Source organism: Pelmatolapia mariae, linkage group LG15 (genome assembly GCF_036321145.2).
Source record: "Pelmatolapia mariae isolate MD_Pm_ZW linkage group LG15, Pm_UMD_F_2, whole genome shotgun sequence".
Taxonomy (NCBI): domain Eukaryota; kingdom Metazoa; phylum Chordata; class Actinopteri; order Cichliformes; family Cichlidae; genus Pelmatolapia; species Pelmatolapia mariae.
The window spans coordinates 7854742-7876699 of NC_086240.1; the positions used below are offsets into that span (position 1 = coordinate 7854742).

Consider the following 21958-nt stretch of genomic DNA (forward strand, 5'->3'; position numbering starts at 1 on the left):
GTTTCAGTGAAGGTCTTGCTTATTTCAGCAAGATGATACCAGACAGCATCCAGCATATAATCCAGCTGTAGCAGAAGGAGTCTGCAGGCTGCCTGGAGCCCAAACCTGTCACAGAGTGAAATTTTGATATGGAAAAGAACCAAGGAAAATAAATTTTGAGCAGCCAAACACAGTGTTAAAGGAATGTGATGCAACGCTGTTGTAAACATGGTCCTGTCCCACCCTTTTTGAAACTGGCATTACTTTCAAAATGAGCATATCATTTGTAGATACAGGATTTTACAGATATATTCTCTCTGCCACTGCTTTATAAAGAAACCATGTATTTGGGGGTGGCAAATTCATCACCTTAAAAAAAACCCCTACAGAAATAGATATAATTGTTCATATAGTTTCCACATACGCACACTACAACACAGCTCCCTTTTATTAGCCGCGACTGAGTTTGTATGGAGGTCAGGTGCTTGTGGCTCTGCAGTGAGCATCCATCATGGCTCTGCCGCTGTGGGGCAGTTTCCTATTTTCCCCAGCTTGTGAGCACCAAATGCTGCTCCAACAGCGCTCGCTCCCACACTGCAGCAGACGGAGCCAGCTCAAGCCATCTGTTTGGTGCTTACTCCCTATATACTGAACTTGCTTCATTGGAAAGGGGGGGGGGGGAATACTCTCCTGTAATATTGATTAGGTCTGTGAAGGGACCTGTAGACTTGGAGAATACTGCATGTATTTTTTTTTAAGGAGTCTTTGCCTGTAGCTTCAAAGGGTCATCTCTGTGGAAACCAAAAATAAACTCCAGCTCCAGGTTTGCGCTGCATCTCCTGTTTTCAATCCTGCTCCCCTGCCTCTCTGATGCGAAGTAGATCAGGGATGCAGGCACAGAATAATTCATTCCTCCTATCGATATCTGGCCGCTCACGCCGATATTTACTTTCCACTCTCTAACTAGGCTGTCTTTAATGAGGAAAGAGCACCTGGGAGTTAGGGAATGTCATTAAAAAAAAAAACCCACAGTGAATGAGGCTGATTTTATGCGGGACTTCTCGATCTCTGTTATCCTAGTGTTGAAGTTCCAAGCTTAATCAATGAACTGGCGCTGGAGTGTTGGTGAAAAACCCTCCTGCTTTGGAGTGTTGACATAAATCAGAGCTGCTGCTTGCTTCTTATGTATTTTGTGATTGGAGAGAATTTATGACCGTGCTAAAAAACTGCTGCAGCGTGTGTGCGCGCTCGGCCTTTAACTGCACCAAAGCTGTAGATGATTTGTAGCCCACGCTATCTCCTTGAGTTTTACAGCCACAGTACATATTTTTCTGTCCACAAACAAATAGATAACAAGAAGCCATGCATTAATCCTAGAAGAAAAAAAGAAACAAACCCAAAGCAAAACTGCTTTTGTTCAGCCCGGCGTCTTAGCATTCGTGTCGTTATGGTGTCTGTGTCCAAGCGTCGGAGTCCTGTCAACGCTGACACGTGAAGCTACAGAGTCATTCTTCACTTTGGCTTTCTTTTTTTTGCGTGTCTCCTATTTATCTTCCTTAGACCTGTCACACTCAAGGAGACCAGGAAGAAGTAAAGCTTGGGACCAACGTGGCGTTTAGAAAATAAAACTCCCTGCTATTTACAACCGAGGCACGATTCAGACTCTCTTCAGAAGTTCTTTGACTTGTTTATTGTTGTGATTTTTTTTTGCCTCCTCCCATTTCTTTTTCTTATTATACTCTGCTCTTTCCATTTCCCATATGTTGCTTGCTCTCTAGTTTTGCTGTAGTTTATGGCTATGTTTACTTTGAGACAGTAAATGCCTTTGCTGATTTATAAGGTCCCATTATGCCTGGGTGGGTAGATGTCGCGTGTTGCGGTGTATTGCTATTGGTGTGCTTTTTCCTAAAAACTGACCCCTCTCTCTTGCTGTCTTTCTCCTTCTGTCCTCTCGTATATCTTGCTTTTTTCATTTTCTTTCATTTACAGTCTGGATGACAGAGGTGAGCTGGTGTTGATTCCGTGGGACGAGCAGAGACACAGAGAGATGGACTGGTGTGAGGCAGAGGAGTGCAGGTAAACAGGTTACATCACCCCTGAGGCGAATGTACTGATTTCTAGCTCTGTGCATAAAGTATTATTAAAGCCAACAGTTAAACAAATGTGACGTAACACGTCATAATTAACTCAGCCCGTACCTGGGATAACAAAGCCCCTCGCAGTGTAGAATTGTTAAAATTCATGCTCCAAACAGGCCAGATGCTTGTGCTGGCATCATTTCGTGAAACAAAACATGACATCCTATTATCCAAATGTTAAACACAGCCATAACCAACTAATACCAAATCTTGTTGCACTGCCAATTTATGCCATTTGCCTGCTTCTGTAGGGAGGCTGGGCTTCATTTACAATTTTATTTTTTATTTTTTTTGTTGCTCGTCTGTTGGGAGTCATAACAGCAGTCGCACACTGTGGTATATTTGGCCAGAAATTACAGGATGAATGTTTGATAATGTGATTGGAGCAACATTCCTGGCGACTAGGTTTAAGGCAGTGTTTTTTTGGTGGCTATGTTATATCTGTGCTCTTCCAGCTTCTGTTTCCCTCCTTATCTCTCTCCCCTCTCTTTGCTCAACTCCTTTACCATTGAGTCAGGTGATATTCTGTGTTTTTCTTATCAAAAATCCTACAATGTTAGACTGTCTTTAAATACTAATATTTGGGCATCCCTCCCCGTGCATCTGGTTCACAAATGTGTTACTTTCATTTAAAAAAGGAAGAAAAAAGAAGCAAACAAACAAGTAATTTCCTAAAGCAGCAGGGCACTGTAGGTAGTAGATAAATCGTCCATTTTTAGGGGAACATTTTCAGCAGAGGATCAGTTGCTTTTGTGATTATTCAGAGCAGCACGATCCTCTCTGTGCTATGTTTTTGGGCAACAAAATAGGTTTATGGCACAGGAGTAAGGCTTTGACTTTTGGCTCCATAAAAAAAGAATTGTATCAGTGCATTGTTTTAATCTGTTTGTAAGATTTTTTTTCTTTTCTTTTGATAAACACATAATTATGAATTATCGCCAAAATAAAAGTCCTTTTTCTCTCATTAACTGTTCCCGCTCTAGCTGATTAGCTAAAAATCATTAAAGGAATAAAGTGAACATGCAAGGGAGCACAACTCTTCATCCATGTCTTTTTCTTTTTAAGAGCGGTGCTGGAGCAGAATTTGTTTGACGATGACAGTTTCCTGTATGACGAAGCCTCAGACCTGCTGAGATTCCGCACAGCCACGCCCTCCATAGAGCTGCTTACTGATTGGTACATTAGCAGAGCCCAGGATATCGACTCTTGCTCCAGACAGGTACAAACATTCTGTGTATCAGCTTGTAGCTTACAGTCAGTCACTATATGTTTGTTTTACTATGCAAAAGTGTTGAGCCACCCCTCATTTCTTTCACCTTTTTCTAGGAAATTTGGCAAAACCAGAGTTTCAACAATTCTAATGAGCTTGAAAGTCAATATTTGGTATTCTTACCAATTTTTCTTCAGCATAGCCTGCACTGCCTTCAGCAAGCTTTCCTTTAATTTCTTTTACTAAGTAGTCTTCAGGAATAGTTCCCCAGGCTTCTTGAACATTCAAAAATCTTCTTTGGATGTTGGCTGCCTTTTGTTCTCTGTTGAGATGATCCCACACTTCTTCAATAATGTTGAGGTCCGAGCTCTGGGGAGGCCAATCAATGACTGTTAACGTTTCTTTTTGTGTTTTTCTATCCACATATGCTTTACTGGATTGGGAGTGTATTTGTGTTCATTGTCATGCTGAAAAATGAATCCATTGTTAATGCTTTCTAGATGGTATTGTATGGTGGAACAAAAGGAAAATATGATGGTAGTTAACTCCATTATTTGACAAGATCTCCAACACCACTGGTTGAAATGCAGCGCCAAACAATGATAGAGCCTCCACCGTGTTTTAGAGATGGTCTTAGACACTGACTGTACCTCACTCCTGACCTCCTCTGTACATAGTGTTAATGATTTGAACCAAAAATTTCAAATTTGTATTTATCACTCCATTAGACCTCTTGCTGTCATACCATTCTTTCTTGCCACTAGTCAAAATATGCCTAATAATAAAATTTTTGTATATATACAAAGTTGTCTGTTATGTGTAGACACAACATTCTTTGCTAGAGCTAGGTGTCTTTTTTATGGTTGAACGATTCAAAGGTCAGTGTTCAGTTGCTTAACAGACAAAAACATTCTTCTGAAAATAGTCGAGTACAAGGACTGGATTGAAAATCAGTAAAAAATAAATAAAAATGCCAAGAACTGTTGCTCCAGAGCACTTTAAAACATTACAAGAATTTCTTACTTTGACCTGGAAGCAAAATTTAATGAAATGAGGGGTGGTTCAAGACTTTTGCACAGTACTCTAGGTAACACTGCATTGTGTTGGGGCAAGTCATCGGGCAGTTCTCTGCTGTTCACTATGTCATGTCTCTCCTCGTGTATATGCCGATTTAGGGTGCCACTCTAAACAACTGCTTGCTGGGTAATCAAAAACTGTAGCAGTGATTGAGCTAGGGTGCAGAGTAAGAAGCATTAAAAAAAGTCCTTTCTGCAGCTATTTTGATTTTCATGTGATTAAAAAAGTGCAAGCATGGGTGCTATCTAAGTAGCTATTGCATCTTACCCTTCCTATGACAGCAGAATTTTTACCTGACCTTGCAGACTGTAATAGCAATAAATGTTTTCCCGCTGACCTCTCATGGCCTTACAAAGCCTTTATTTGTAATCTCAACCTTAACCCTCAAGCATCCAAGCTGTTTTAGAGACTAAAATGATCAGGTGACCTCGCAACTTTTAAATTAGTTTGTTCATCCCTTATTACAGATGCAAATCATTTCCAACTGGTCATAGTTCTTCTGTTAGGGGAAACCTTTTACGTAGACTGTTAACGTTCCTTCTGCTCGATTGGATCTTACAGCTGGGCAGCGGCAGAAAGGAATTAATAGACATCTGGCTATTGAAAAGACAATTGGTTTCGCACAGTTCTTTTAGATGATGAGGGCAGAAAAATATGACAAGCTGGGATTCAGACTGCAGAGGGTATGTTGCCTGTCTCCATCAGTCAAGGTCACTTTGATCTGATCTGTGACAGTTATTATCATATTTGCCATATGGACTTCTAATGAAGAGAAACCGAAGCTTATGTCATCCGCGTTCTGATGCTGTAAGTGAAAAATAAGACTTGATAGGACTTGTTTAGTGGAGTAATGGGACGTAAACGCTAGAGCGGCCCGATCTCTCCACCCACACTATCCACGCTGCAGCTCCGTCCCCTCTTTACCTCCATCAGAGTGATGGATCAAGGTTGTCACAGCACTCTCTTTGTCTTTGTGAAAGGACTAACTAGGGTGCAGTCATATCTTTCCCCTTCATTTCTCCGTTTTATCCCTTCCACTTGCTGTAAAGAGGCTGGTGAAATAGAGATTTTGGGGTCCATTGCTCATTTTTGAAGACAACTGGGGAATCGCGCCTTTCATCATCCACTCAAGAGAGAAGGAAAGGGAGAGATTCGAGTGCATGTGTAAAAGGAGGCCTTTGTTAGTCTCAAGGAATCACACCAATTCCCTCTTTCATTCTCTCCCTTGTTCATTTTTAATTAGACCTCATCTTCATTTGCTCTATCACATCTTACTCCAGGAGTCTCTTTGGACTGTCCCGAACTCTCACGTCTCTGGTTATTTCACACATTTTGTTTTTTCTTCACACGAGCAGCAGTGACACAGAAATACATCAGAAAATCTCTGCTGCCATTTGCTGAGCGCCCCCCCACCACCACAGCCACCCCTTCTCCCTGCCCTTTTTAACGTTTCGTCTCGTTTGTTCTCTCTTATTGGCACCCTCCTCCCATTCGTCATCTGGCCCTGTTTATGCTTGGGAGAGCGTTTTAATGGAGTAAAATGGGGCTTGATTAAAAGGAGCCACATCAGAGGAAGCTGGAGTGTTCTAAACCAGTCACAAAGTGGCAGGAGGCGAGACACTGATGGGAAGATTGACAAGATGACTCAGAGAGAGAAACGAGCTAGGACAAGCAGAGAATGGAAGTGCAGCCGAAAGAAGAGATAAATGCTGGGCCGATGCTACAGCCCTTGTTAGGTTAGTGTATTACAAACACAGAAAGAGGAGAGGGCAGCAGAGATAGGTGTGGAGATAAAAAGGGAAAGCAATCTCATGGAAAGAGCTGTCTGTGGGGAAGAAAATCACCAGTTATAAGGGGGTAAAAGGGTAGGAATAAAGGATATTAAAAACAAGTGGTTGTTGTGCTGGCAACGAAATGACACAAAATGAGAGGGTGGCTTTGAAAACAAGACAGAGCGCGGGGAGGCTGGCATACAGAAAAGGCAAAGGGGCAGGCTGGGAGTTCAAATGGAGGCCAGTGTGGTGACTGTTACTTCGAAGAGGTGGGAGGGAAGGGAACAGGATTAAAATTGAGCAGAGCTGATGAGAAAATGTAAAAATTCCGTTTGAAAGAAAGGAGTGTGATAGGACGAGGGTGAAAGACAAAGAAGCATCAAATTGAGTTGGAATATTACAGTGAAGAGTGAAATCTGCCGTTGTGGCGAGAGGGGGAGAGCACAAAGAGAGAGGGTCGTGTTACAGAAAGACGAGGGGAGGGGATGGAGATGAGGTCGTAATTAAAAAGTGTGAGATTTCAACATCTGAATTGTCTGTGGTTAGCTGGGGAATCTATCTCTGGAGAGCAGGGAGGAGTGGAAAGAACGAGGAGGATCTTCACTCACAGTTAGATCAATAGACTTCCCCCTCTCGTTGTATCTAATTGCTCAGACTCTGAGTCAAGGTGATTTGGGTTTTGGGTTGAGTGTGTGTGTGTTTGTGGGGATACTTTTTGCAAATGAAGACATGCAGTTATTTATTCAACAATAAGTAATGTGTGTTGAGATAAGCTGAAGACAACAAGATTGCATTGACTGTGTCTGTGTGTGTGTTTGTGTGTGCCCGTGGGCACTTGTGCCTTTGTGTAGGAAAGATGCAGCAAGGACGCGTGCGCTGTCTCTAAAAGGTGTAGAAAAAGCAATCATCACCACAGGACCCAGCAGCATCTGCTATTGATTGGCTAACATCCACAGGTGGCCGAGCATCAATTGGCTGGGCGTATTGCCGGCATATAGCTGGTTGCATATTGATTGGTTGCTCTTCTGGATGGAATTGTATCGATTAGGAGCAGCAGGAAGCCCAAAACCTCAATGTTTTATTGCTGAAGGACTAATGATTGGATATTAGTAATGACTGACAGCTATTATTTGCTTTTGGATTGGACGGGATATTGTTTTTTCCATGTCCCAGTCCAGTTATCTCGGCAACAATTTTTATTGAATGAACATTGCTGCAAACAGGCTTTTTATTTGCCTTCTGCCCAAGTGTCTTGGTTAAGAGGTTGGGTTAGTGTGTGCGTGTGTGTATACACAGTTTGGCCCATAAGTATTCAAACAATAATGACTTTTGTAGTTTTGTTTCTGTACACCAACACAATGGATGTTAATTGAGCAATCCATAAGTGATTGAAGATTTTTAGCTTTAATTCAAGGAGTTTAACACACCTTCATCAATAGAAGCACAGAGGCTTTAAAACAAGGCGAAAACCACTGGTTGCACCCAAGAAGAGGAAATCCAGGTTAGACTCTGTAAGAGAACATCTCAAAGAGCCTGCACAGTCCTGGAATACATTCTTTGGGCATGTGAAACCAAGATTAGCTTGATTTCATTTCTATAGATGCCCCTAGAGTCTTCTCATCTAACTCACAACATGAAACTATTAAAGTGTTCCATAAATTACATAACATGCTCTCTGTTGACACATTTTATTGCCATTCAAGTTGCGGAGCCAGCAGTCTAAGCAGACACGGGGTACCAATGTGCTCTCCAGCAAGGTGAGAGATGTAATCTCAATAGCGTGTATTGGGATCTCCTCCCAGTAGGACATACCTACTCCAAGTCAGATGCCTGAACCAACTCCACTGGCTCCAGAGTAGCGACCCCTATAACTAACCTATTCAACCTGTTCCTGTGAGAGGGTGGTGTTGCCCCAAAGTATACATGGCAGATTTTTCATCACTGTTGACAATTATGCTGTTGGTGGCTTATGAACGCGTTTCTTTTGTTAAACAATGAAAGTGCTGATATGCTCTTTATCATGTAAGCTAAAGGCCTGAGACAACAGATCTTTGTACAGCTGGGTGGAAATTCGTTCGTTTTTTCCCCCACGTTGCCAAAACGGCAGCCACTGAGTGTACAGTGCATTGTTTCACACTCGACCATTTGACCTTTATCAGGTCTTTTATCACAACACCATCTGTGTACTTGTGATACACAGTGTGAACGAATGCATGCACTGAAGATATTATGGAAGTATGAAAGTACCCAATCTGAGGCACAGTAACAGCTTGTTTAATATCTCACTGACAGTGCTCTTTCCTTAAAACGTCCAAGTATAGGAGACACTAAGGAGTTAGTGAAAGTGTGATGTTGACCACTGATCTTGTCTTTTTTTTTCTTCTTCAATGTACTTTTAAGTAGAATTCATGTAGTCAGCCTCCTCTAACCTTTTTTCAAGCGTGTTTTTCATTTGGTTTTCTTTGTTTCTTGTCTCAGGTGGACTGCGCCCTGTCGCTGGTGCGTCTTGGGAAGGAGCGGGAAATCCCCGGGCTGGAGCGATTATGCGATGACTTGGTCACCATGGAAACACTTGTGTATGAGACATCATGTGAACTGGGTCTGACTCTTAAAGATTTGCAGCAGCTTAGCGACATTGACAAACTCCGCCTGCTCATGAAAAACGTACGTGACTTAATTTTCCACCTGCTTAACTGCACACTGGGAAAGGTTGACCCCCACCACAAAAACAGTTATACTTTTAGCTGCACAAAAACATGTATGCACAGCAGGTCTGGTAACTGAAAAGCTCACTCTGTACAAAAACTGGAAGATAAAATACCAATAAAAAGTTTGGACACATGGGGTACGTGTGTCCAAACTTTTTACTGTTTCTAATTGTCTTTGTTTTTATCTTCATTATAATGAATGTCATTCATTTCATAATTTCTTTCCTTTATTTATCCTTTTCGAATACAAATAATTTCTTTTTTTTTTCTCAGTTGACAAACGTTGTTTTCCTCATGCAAAGCTGTTAAATTGTGTTTCCCAGCCCGCTTGCTTTGTTTCACAGCCTGTGTGGGTGTTCATTGTCTGAACAAATAGAAAGCTTGCCTCCCATTTCCCTGCCATTACATTTCTTCATACAGTTCCACTTTATAGTTACTTTATTGTCCTTGATTGTTGCTTAAAAGAACATAATTTATGCTAATTGCAAATGGAATAGGCAACAAACAGAAAAGTTTAAAAGACTAATTGAACGGCAGCCTCCAAGTAAATTAGTTCCTTTTCATTCCTGAAATCACTCATATTTGATGATACGAGCTTCCTTTCCAACAGCAACATGAGAGCTATGAAAGCTATTCTATATAGCAGGTACTACAGTTACAAGTCCCCTTGGAGTACATAACATGAGCTGTCCTCTAAATTGTAGCTAATAACTGCCAGCTTTAGCCTATGAGGCCCATTGCCAGTAGTATCTGCCACACAGGCAGGCAGCCAGCAAATGTTGTTGACTGCACTAACACATGCTGTTTGACTGGTACTCCCTCTGGACGCTCTGTGTGTGTACGTACGTGTTTGTGTGTGTGTGTGGTTGTGTGTGTTTGAGTGTTTACCAAACTCGCCTAGATTAAATCTCCCTCTTTGCCTGCGTCTGATGTCTTTCTTTATCAGAGAGACAGTACAGCAAAGTAAAAATGTTGCGCGTGGGTGTGCAAGTTTGCATTTAGCATCCAAGTATTATTTATTTATTTATTTATTTTTTTGAATCTCATTTTTCCTGCTGATGCTCTCTTATCTGTATATCCTGAGTCAGAGCTGTCGCAAGGTGGGTGCAAGGCCTTGCACGAACTTGACATGCATCTGCTCAAATCACATCGCAGCCCACATACTGCAGCTATTATGGTTCAAGTTCAGGCTTAATTGCATGGCACAATTTCATGTAAATGCGGTTTGAAGCACTTTGCAATTTTCTAACAAACATTCAAAAACAGAGGAAAAAAAATATTCGACTAACTTTCCTTGATGTTCCAAACACACGCACACACACGCACACACTCATGTCTCGCGTTCTTATCTGTAACACAGCACCATCATGCAGACATCCCATCATTCCCAAATTCATTCTGCAGCTTGATAAAAACTCTAATAAGAACAGAACTTTTAAGAACAGGACTAAATAGAGTCCTTCTTGTATTGGGATCACAACGGTCTCAGTATTAGTCTTGGTTAAAAGTTTAAACTTTTGGACTACATTCACTTTTAACCCTTAATTTGCCAGAAGAAGCAAAGACTAGCTTTCTGGGGATATGAGGTGGTTGCAGAAAGCATTCAGAAGATAATGCTGTCTGAACATGGACAGGAAAGAAATCAGCTGTGTCAAGATTTTACAATGTACACAAATGCTTCCTGAAAGATCCGGAATGATTTCTTTCATTTTACAGCCAAATGTAAAAACTAAAGTACATTAGCGATGTATAAATATTGGTCAATAAAGGGTTAAACTTTGTCTTCATTTTGATATTGATTACTACCCAGAAAGACACATTAAGACAAAGTAAAACTACCTTTAGTAGTAGTTGTGTCTCCTGGACCACTTTACGTAATGATGATACTCAAACTTATACACACACACGCACACTCATAGTCACAAGCTGAGAACAATACCAACCATGCTGTTGCGGCTTGTAACAAGGAGCACTGCAGCAGATGGTATGACCCCCACAGAGCCTTGATCTCAACATCTTGGATTCAGTCTGGATGCCATAAAGAGACGGAGGCATTCGAGATGGCATAAATCCACTGAAGAACTGTGGCAAGTTCTTCAAGGTGATTAGAACAGTTTACCTGCCAAATCCCTTCAAAAAAATAAATAAATAAAATGAGTATGAGTACCTTTTAAAGGCAAAGGGTGGCTGCATCAAATACTTATTTGATTTTTTTTCTTTTTACTGAAATCTATATAAAGTTAATTGATCAATAAAAACTGATAATGGCTTTTTATAAAGCATTTTATAGCGTCATTACTTTTAATGCCCTAATGCCAAATGCCAAAAAGCCTTCACTGGTACAGCATCACAAAATTGCTGCTCCCAAAGTTGGCTATTGGAGAGGATGCTGTAGGAAATTTATAGGTGATTGGTGCAAAATCTGTCTTTTTCACTGTGGAAATTAGCTCAGCTTGTGCTATGTAACTGCTTGGTGTTTGGATCAGAAACCTGGTGACATGTCAGCAGGCTCTCAAAAGCCAGAAAGGCTTAGCTCAGTGAAATATGTGTGTCTCTGTGTTGGTAGTTTAATAAGTGTGTGATTTAGAGAAAGCTCAGACCCCTTGTTATTTGTGATCAGTGCAGTATTTCCATTATTTCCATGTAGTTCACAATAATTTTTGTGCGACTGACTGATTGGCTTTCTAAATTTAGCCCATAGGAGTATATGCTATATGACTGCAAACAGAAAAGTATATAACTTAGTAATAGTGTTTTATATAAAAGAAAACAAATGGATTTAACAACCATTCCACCCAGGGGTTCTCCTTTAATGGAAGAGCTAAGTTCATTTTATTTACATATTTCAAACATGTAAATGTAAAGCACAAAAAAATGAAGAGCATAAAATCAGCGACTAGAGTTTCTTAGGCTAAAATTCATACCAGTAGAATACTACTCACTTTAAGTGAATTATCTATTCAACACACTAGGTCACATTATTTTTAGTATCCTGCCTGAATTGCATTTTTAAGTATCTTTAATGTCTTTCTGTTATCAGTCCAGCACCGAGCACTACGTGAAAGACTCCTTCCAGTGGATGGTGCCATTCCTGCATCGCTGTGAGGGACAGAAAGAGGGTTCTGCTAAATCTCTGCTCAGAGAATACCAGGTCAGCCTGGCCCAGGAAGACCTCACCCTGCCCCTCATCATTTTCAAGCACTCCAAACCTGATGCAAGTATCCGTATACATACACACACACACACACACACACAATGCACAAGTGTAGTCGGTGTCACACTTGGGTAACCATAAATGGAGAGAAAGGAAAATGAAAGCACATCCACGTAGACATTGCAGCTCTGGCTGTTTGTGTGATGTCAAGGCCGATGTTGTTGCCCCTGCGCTGTAAATGCTGTATTTATGACCCCATAAGGACGCAGCCAAGGACAGGCCTCTGGGCCATTAGAAGCCATGAACCACACACACACAAACACTCCAGAGGAAGAAAATGCTTAAATTGATGCAATGCTTCAGTGTGTAGGTACAAATAAATTACGGGGTCAATCACACATTGATATGCACATACTGACTCTTATTCTTCTCTCCTCCAGTGCCAGCAGAAGATTATCGGGGACCCAGACCAGCTGATGGAGGTCGCTTTGGAGTGCATCTACAGCTGTGAGAGAGACGACCAGCTCAGCCTCTGTTATGAAATCTTGGAGTGTCTGCCACAGAGGGGCTACGGGTCAGACACACGCATCCACGCACACAAATCGCACACACACGATGCCATGCACGATAATGCACAAGTCAGCAAGTCAATTGGGCATATTCTGGTAATGACAGAAGTAAGCTTTATACATTACATAAGCCATGATATAAGGATATTAAAGCAGTCCGGCGCTGCCTCACCCATAAGAATACATTGCTTCCAAGCAACCCACCTTTTTCCTTTCCTTTCACCTTTCCATCTCTCTTAGGACCTATCAATAAACCTAACTACTGCCTTAGGTGCTGCTCCTCTCCCCTTGTACCTTTCTTTCCCTCCTCCTCTTCTCTCTTTTACGCTTAGCTCTGACTCCAAGGAGCCATCAGTTAGCGTAGCTACAGTCTACACAGTATTTCCTACCTGATGGTATTGCTGTCTCTGCCTTTCTCTCCCCCACCTCTTCTGCAGCACATTTTATTTCATATAGCAAGAGAGGCTGTCCTTTAGGTTCCCCATGAGACTGTGTGGGTATGTAGTGCATTTGAAGGAGAGTGAGCGGATAGTGAAGGCCTGAGGATGGGAGGGGGGGGACAAAAGAGAAAATTGTTAATAAAGTGGACCGTTAGAGTGTCAAGAGTAGCTGAAATTAATCCTAATGACTTATTCTTGGAAGGATTATCCATCCAGTGTGCACATTATTTGAGAAATTAAATGACCACTTTTGGCGAGCTTTGTTGTTTATTGTTCGCTGGCTACAGTATGACAGCCATGCTTTTCAGCAATTAGATCTTTTTCCTTTTGCAACTGGCTCACGTAGCTCTAGTTTGATCTGCATTGCTGTGAGTGGCATGCATTTATTTCCTCTAAATAATGCCACAGTGGGGGATAACTGTACTGAAACAAGTCACTGTTATGGGCAACAAGCAATGTTTGGTTGGGGACATGATTTCAGCCGCAGTGCAGCCTTCCACTAAACTGAGCAAGTGTAATGCAGACAGATAAGCGTGTCGGTTTTACATTTTAAAGTTGTGAATTAAAGATAAATTTTTTAGCACATGTCATGGTGAGGTATCCATCATCAATCTGTCCATTTACAATTCACAAGAATTGCCACTCTGAGAATATTTGTCAGAATTTAGTTAAACTTGCACACACTGATCACCCAATGATGGCCACCCAAGTCGCAAGGTCGCATCTGTCATTTTATGAGGAATAACCTGTGAATTGTAATGGATTATGAGTCAGATGAGCTACTACATCATTGATGTTCTGGTTTCCACTTTTCCTTATCATAATATTCCATAATATTATTAATGTAGACTAATCTAAGCTATTTGCTGGGTTAGTTTATCTAAATCACAAAAATGTATTTTCCCTCCTTAAAAAACCATGAACATAAACCTTTTTCATGATGTTATTAGCATTTCTAAGCAATCAGCAACAAACAAATTGTTTGATCTGTTTTTACCTTAATGGCACACTAGCTAATCCTGAAAAGCTACTCAGTCATGTATACATTGCTAGCACCCGTATTAATATTACTTCTTTTACTATCAGTGAAGTTTACATCGATAAATGTAGCTATTTTATTGATTATCCAAATATGAGCACTGCTATTACTTTACAGTGTATTTAGCTAGCTATTTTTTTTTTCAAAGATATACTTTAACCCATGATCCATTTAAATGTGCAAAAGCTTCTTGTTGACAAAATTGTTAGCAGACTTATTATAGTTTTGTATCATCTAATGAGGTTTGTTTTATTTATTTATTTTCTTTGTTTTGTTTTTAGTTTAGTTTTTATTAGATTCAGTGTTAATTTTAGTCTTTTTAATTCTTCTTCTTATTGTTATTATATGTAGGGATATGAAAGAGACAACATTTATAGAAATCAGTGCAGTTATTACAATAAAAACAGAACCGTTTGAATGCTGTTGACTCAGTCTTGTAAACATCCAGTCTCAATAAACATGCCCATCAATGCCTCATCAGGCATATTTTAATTTAATTAAACATAGTTTTCCAAGTTTGCAAAATTGTTTTACTTGGTTAAATATTTTTCCCCAAAAGAGTTTATTTCATTTATTTCTTTTTAAAAGTACCAAGAAAGTACCAAGTAGTTGATATTTACAAAAAGAGCACAGTGACAAACTTTTTTTTTCATGGTGCAAAGTAAAAAGAGGAGAATATTTAAATAAGATGCACAAAACTGATTTACTTATGTTTGCGACACGTGGTTTATTGCTAGTTGCATCGATTTTTAATGCCGCTTGATATTAAAATGAAGGAACTGACTGCAACTGTTTCTAGAAACAACTACAACTTTTATAGATCGCCGGTAAAACTAACGGTCGGTATTTGGGGGTTGCCCCCCAGTATATTTTACTGTATATTAAACAAGTTACCCTCTTTATGCCTCTCATTTAATATTTAATTGCTTTATAATATATAATAAATTACACGTTTTAATGAACACTCCATAAAAAAATTGCTTTATGGTTACACTTTTGCTTTCAGTGAGCATAATACCCATATATGCATTTCAGACTAAACATTTCCTTTCTGCTAGACAGACCAGCTTTCTGCAGTGTTTGGTTTAGGAGTGCTGCAAGGTGCTATACTGTATATGCAATGCCTTCAATTTAGCATTTCTCTCAGGAGTGATGTGTCTGACTTACTAAGCTGAAAATTGCTACCCCGGCCAAAAATATTACAGATTTCTGCGAGCTAGGAGAGAAACCATGACTTAGTAGTTTCAACTCAATTTTCTGATATTTCTTGTGAGACAGCTTAATTAGGTCTAAATCTGCTCAGAAGAATGTAACGTGCGTTCACCCTTAGAGAGTGGGAAATCCAAAAATGGACAAGGGATTAGACAGTGATTGAGGAGAGGGAAAAATTAGAACGAGGGAGAAATGGGTATTAAAAAGAGGAAGAGCTGGAGTTGCACAGACAGTCAGAGATGGGGGGGGGGGCAGCAGAGAAATGGAAAGGTCAGATTTTTTTTTTTAATGAACAAATAAATAAATAGATACATTTAAAAAACAAAAAAACCCTCATTCGCTCACTGACAGACATTCACAGCCACTGATGCTCATAAACAGAAGGTTGTTTCATCAGGGTCAGTACTCTAGTGGGGCGCAGGCCAGCCTGACCCAGAATCCTTTGCCTCAAGGCAAAGCATCATGGGGTTTTATTTTTAGTGGAAAATTAGTACAGCCTCACTGGTTGGCCACATACGCACACATTTACGGTACAGTGTAGAAACTGTACTGCCATAAATACGCACACAGGCATGCGCTTGGGGATTAGGCGTACACTTTATGATGCAAATCTTTTTCCTACTTTGTGTTCTACTTTATTTATTCCAATTTAATTTTAGTAGCACAGACATACAGAGAAGTAACAACTCTTTTTGTGTGTTTTATTGTTCTACAGGCCACAGACAGACATCACTCCGTCACTCCACGATCAGGTGGACAAACTTGAGAAGCACCTGAGGTAAAGTAATACAGTCTGTCAGCTTGCACTTCCTCTTCTCTCTTGTCGTCTTCTGTCAGCATAAGCAGTTGGATTTACAGATCAGAGCTGGTTCCAGACTTTGAGATATGAGGATTTGCTGCTTTTTCTTTTTCTTTAATAGACCCGATTTAACATTGTGGGTTTTGATCTTCCTTTTTAAAAAAAACAAAAAACAAAAACCTTAAGTATTCACACTCCAATATTTCTCATCTGTATTTATTGGCAGGGCACATAAATTGTTGGGAGGAACAGCCCCTTAGTTTTCGTGATTATTGCTGCAATCCTTGGGAAACGTTCAATGTGAAGAAATGCTTATTGCTTCGCTCCCTTTATATGTGCCTGATTGGATGGGGTGGTGGGTGGGTACACATACAACTTACGCACATGCTCAGTATCAAGAGTCCGGTGTGCGTCCCATGGCACGAGCTCAGGCAATTTCTCTGTTACAGGTTTAAATCGGCCGTGTGCCTCTGTCTCTCTTTCTCTTTCTCATCCACCCTGCTCCTCAGGGTGAACTTGCAAACACAAAGCACTGATGAGGAGGAAGGATGAAGGTGGGGATTGGGGGAGGGAAGGAGGGCAGGAGCCTGAAGGGAATGTGGATGATGATGATGATGAGGAGGAGGAGGAAGCAGCAACAGGAAGCAGTGTTAAGGCTTAGTGTGTCCTTTCACATACAAGTTTACTCACATATTTGCACACAGACATACGCAGCTATGCACAAACACACCTCGGGGTGGGAGGTGGGGGTAGTGTGTTCGTGTACATTTGTGTTGAAGTGCAGTGACTCACACGCTCGTATCCAGATGAATCAGGCAGTAAATGCAAAGTGTCTTCTCGCCGAGCGCCTCCAGAATGAAAGCCGTTTTCAGCTGCTGCCACTGCCACTTGCTGGTGCATTAATATGTGCATAGGAACATTCAGACCCCCCCTCCTCCGACACACACGCACACACACATGGACACTTCACACTTGAGCAAACATGCACACACAAACACAGTTGTAAATATCAGGGCTTGTTGTATGTCTTACACTCACACACATATAGCTACACACACACACACACACACACACACACAGGCACCTGTTTACTATGGTAATGAGTTGCAGCAGAGAGTGAACATCTGTAGCAGCACGACCCTGTTGAGGCTGGTGGTGCCATGCTAATCCCTCACCGACACACACACATGCACACACGCTTTCACTGTTTCTCTGTCCCTTGGTCATATAAGACTGCATGCATTCACGTGCTCCTAGGTGCTGTCATTTTGACATGTAGTTTATCACGCTGCTCTTCAGTCTTGCTCTACGTTTGCTCCATCTGCACCGCGGCTCGCAAATGACTTTCTGCTGCCAAAATAATGAACAGCTTAGAGTTTACATGTCTTCTGTCTCTCTCCCTTGGATCGCTCACAGGTTTCATTTTGCCATGTTTTTGTCTTGCTTGGTGTTTCCAACTGTGACGCTTACTGATGCCAGTCATCCTGTCTTTGTGTTTTTTGTTTTTTCCTGAATGAACGTTTTGAAAAATTTAACTTTTGTTTTTTCACTGTGCTTTCATTGTGTGATTTTCCTAATCTTAGTTTGTGTGATCATATTAGTGGTTTCCCCCTTAATGACAACAGTGATTACATGCTATATTTATCCATCTATTCCAATGCCTAACAGTGTGGTTGAGGTTCTGGAGAAACATGGTCTACAGAAGCCCATCTCGTATGTGAAAAACAGCCAGAACAATGACGAGGAAGCCCACCAGCTAATGGTCAAACTGTGTCGTCACACCGGCCGCAAGTATGAGCTTTGAAACGTACACATGTATGAATAGACACATAGAAATAAATGCCATAAACATGCTGAACGTTTGTGTGTGTCCAGAAACCCTCCAGTGAGTGAGAATATGTGGAGAGTTCTACTACAGGACCTGCTGGATATGCAGCAGAACGTTTACACTTGCCTAAAACCAGAGACATGCCATCAGGTAAAACACTTCAGTAATATTGGGAAAATTTGTGTTGGCAAGGTGCATCCAGTATTCACTCTGATTTTAATTGGGATTCTAATTTTAGCTAGAGACAGGTGGATCTCACTGAGGAACCAAAGACACTTTTTATATTTATTTATTTCACTCCAGTTGAGTTCATAATTTTCAAAACTGACATCAGGCTGTACTGTGGAAAACTTGAAATTAGCAAGTGTGATCACAATCTCATAACAAAAAGTTTTATTGTGGCTTTTGTAAACTTTTTGGCAAAGAATATTCACTTCAGCTGGCTAATGGGACGAACGCTTGTTTGGAGCAGTTCCTCATTAGCGTTATCTTGTAGACCCAGAGGCCATGTCCATTATTTATATACAGTTTTATGCAAAACACGCATTATCCATAGATTGTTAGGACTTGTACTAACATTAAACGTGTAATTAAATGTGTTAATGTGCCTGCATTTTCATTTTGTACCTTCGGTGACACTGTGGTCTATAATTCACACATTAAGCTGCATGTTACCGCTCTCAGGGAGAGTTCAGATAAAATACTAGAGTGCTGCAATGTTACAACTTTTGTTCGGTAAACGCTGCCTCTCCCTGCATAATATTTCTCCTCCTCCCTGACCACTGCAGGTTTTTGTCGAGTCCCTGCTGTGCTCCAGCCGAGTGGAGAACATACGCCTGGCAGGACAGCTCATGCACTGCTCCAAGGTGCATTAAATAAGACGCTCCTTCGCAGAATTACACTCCAGCTTCACCCTGGGTTGTCCGAATATTAAACTGCTTATTAATTAAATTAATTTTGCTGTCTCACTAATCCCCACATTTCGTATTAATGTTTCCAGGTCAGTCAGGATGTTCCTGTCAGCTTGTCTTTTCGGGGTAAAGGTTATGCTCTGAAGGTGGCCTATGACAGCAGCGTGGAATTAGTGCTGGCTGCTGCCAGGGAGTACTTCAACTCGTCCAAATTGCTAACAGACCCCTGCATGGGGCTGGCCAGGTGAGCAGGAAAAGAGAGCGTATTTCCTTTTCCCAGTTCTATATCTTTAAGGTATTAGGGTAAATTTAGTTAAAAACTCAACTTATACAGTCAATACCACAAAGAAGAAGTGTTTATTTACTTGTGATGTGTGAGAAACAATGTTTGCTTCTGTGGAGGTAGGTGAATGTTATTGCACTTCTATGGTTATGACCAGGAACAAAATAATGGTGTCTCATAATTTTTCACCTACTACATGAACTGTATACCAAGTGAAATATTTACACAGAGTTTTTGTCCCCTAATGATTTCTTAGGTTTTAGCTTATTTGTCTTGCACGCTTTGGATCGTCAAACAGTTTTTAAAATTAGACAAATATAACTCGAGTAAATAGAAGATGCATTTAAATGATGATTTCATGTGTAGGGAAAAAAGATATACGAAAACAACCAGTTATTAGTTTTATGGGGAAATTAGCGTTTTCTCAATTAATAAATAATTCAAATTATCCTTTAAAAAAAGCAGTTTTTATTTAAACAGGCTATATTTCTCCAATATTAAAACTGATTGATGATCTGAAACGTTTAAGTGCAAAAACCTAATAAATCAGGAAGGGGCCAGATACTTTTTTACAGCAGTGTATGTGAGTGCATATGTGTGTGTTGCTGGCCTCTGATCTCAGAGGGGGGCCGGTGGGTGTCTAACCTTGCCGTCTGTTCCTAGTGGGGAATTGGGACAGTAATTGGGTCGTCATTCATTTATAGTAACTAATACAAAGACCCCCCTCCACACATTTGGACATCACCATCAATTGTAACACTTCCATTGTGTGTGCATGTAAATCTGTGCACGTGTGCGTTATTTGGGTGAGGGTGTTGGATAAAACATGGTGTGTAAAATGTCTGTGGTGCTTTGAAATTAATAGTCCACACATACTGGCTGCCCACCAACTAATGGTCAGACTGTGTCCTTTAGATTAAAATAACTGTTCCACAGACACACATTTTACCCAGTGTGCTAAATAAGACACACACTAGGACAGTTAAACAAACTACACCTGACTTTGCCCTAAACAAGTGTGGTCAGTAGCAACAGGCAGAAGGACAAAGAGACTCGACTTAAAATAACATGGGGATCCCCTGAAACTGATAAAATCTTTTGCGTCATAATTTTCTGGGAATAAACACACAGAAAGATAAAGAAAGAAAAGAATAAATGTGATAAAACAGATTAATACATGAATGAATTTACATATATATAAAATAAATATCTGTAATTATGTGTAATATAAAAAAGGGTATCCTTTGCAGTGATAAAACAACAAAGAAATATAGCTGCTAGCATTGACAGGGCACCGAGCAGTTTAGCAGGGCACAGTCACCATGGCAACTTGAGCCGATCAGGCTGCAGACGGCTAAGTGATGCAGTTTTTCGGAGAACTTTTACGGAAGAGACCCCAAGTCTATAGATTGAATTGGTTTTTTTTGTTTGTTTGTTTTAATTTTCTTGATTTCATTTAAAAAAAATATCTATCTATCTGTCTATCTGTCTGTCTGTCTGTCTGTGTATCTATATGTATAAATGAAATCAAGAAAATTAAAAACAAAAAAACAATTGCCCCTTATAAGCAAGCACTTGCCGAAAGTGTGTGTGTGGGGGGGTAACTCACTTTTAACACCACGAAACAGGGAGTGAAGGGAGAGAGAGGGGACAAAGTAGTGTGGAAGAGAGCCAGAGAATAATAATAACAAATGATTAAACAGAGAATGGTGTCTGAACACACAGGGACTGTAAAAAGGTGAATTAATCGGATGTTATGTAATTGCAGGAATGCCGTCCTACATATTTGTTTAATATGTACATTGAAAGACATATCCATCCAGAGTAAATATCTGGTTAGACACCATGTTAGGGCCGAGTACAATATTTCCACTAAGTGACCGTCATAGTGATCCGAAAGCTTTTAATTGTCAAAAATTAGCATTAATATTTGCTGTTGAGGTTGCGTAATCTAAATTCAAAGTAAGTGAAACATTACTTAACACTAACCTGCCACATTTAAAACTGGTTTGATCTAAATTTGATCAGTATGGTCTGTCAGCTTCGCTTGAGGTAAACACTTTTTGATCTTCTTCAAAAGAAATATGAGCCTTCATGAGCAGGACGCACTGTGGTCATCTGAGGGTATCCCTGCTCCTTTTTTGCAGAGCTTATGAAAGTAACTCAGCTGTTATTAGCTGGCTTAATTTGGAAAAAAAATCATCCTTTACTCAGAGTGCTTTTAATGCCTTTGAACACTGTTTACTTTTTAGTACTATCATTTTCTGTTTCCTCACAAGGATTTTGATGACATTTCTAATATGCGCCTCATAGCAAGAAGATTAGGGTTTGAATCCAGCAGCCGGCTGGAGCTTTTTATCTGTGGGGGACGCGTTCTCCGGTGTCATTGTGGGTTCTCTCCAGATACTCCCATGGTCCAAAGACATGTGCATTAGGTTAATTGGTGATTCCAGATTGTCCATAGGTGTGAATGTGAGTGTAAAGGGCTCTGTGACAGACCGGCGTCTTGTCCTGTGTTAGTGTTGGGTGTTAAAAGTAAAGAAATCCTTTATTTTGGAAAGGATTTCTTGCTTCTTTTGCTTTTTTTAGCCCGTATATTACCAGCTTCAATTTTCTGAGCAGTTACCATACTGCTTTTGTCTTTTAAAAGTGCAAGCTTTTTCTTTATCATCCACTAATTATATTAGTTTAGCATTTTTGAAAGATTCTCTTTAATATTTCCATTTCCTGTGTATTTTTTCTTTCATTCTCTTCCCATCTCCTGTTTAATAAATTTGTTTATTTTTCTATGTTGTTCTTTTTCCCAATCTGCTTATAACATTATCTCTCCTGGTTCTTT

General features: G+C 40.3%; 1 protein-coding gene across 1 annotated transcript in view; it reads left to right on the forward strand.

Moving 5' to 3' along the window:
- Positions 1–21958, forward strand: part of nbas (NBAS subunit of NRZ tethering complex) — a 176576-nt gene that overhangs the window by 38857 nt on the left and 115761 nt on the right. Inside the window, exons 22-31 of the mRNA XM_063495518.1 lie at positions 1969–2055; positions 3183–3336; positions 8655–8840; positions 11925–12098; positions 12479–12612; positions 16014–16076; positions 17766–17888; positions 17973–18075; positions 18714–18791; positions 18926–19080. Of these exons, the coding sequence (XP_063351588.1) occupies positions 1969–2055; positions 3183–3336; positions 8655–8840; positions 11925–12098; positions 12479–12612; positions 16014–16076; positions 17766–17888; positions 17973–18075; positions 18714–18791; positions 18926–19080 (1257 nt within the window). The remainder of the gene's footprint in view (positions 1–1968; positions 2056–3182; positions 3337–8654; positions 8841–11924; positions 12099–12478; positions 12613–16013; positions 16077–17765; positions 17889–17972; positions 18076–18713; positions 18792–18925; positions 19081–21958) is intronic.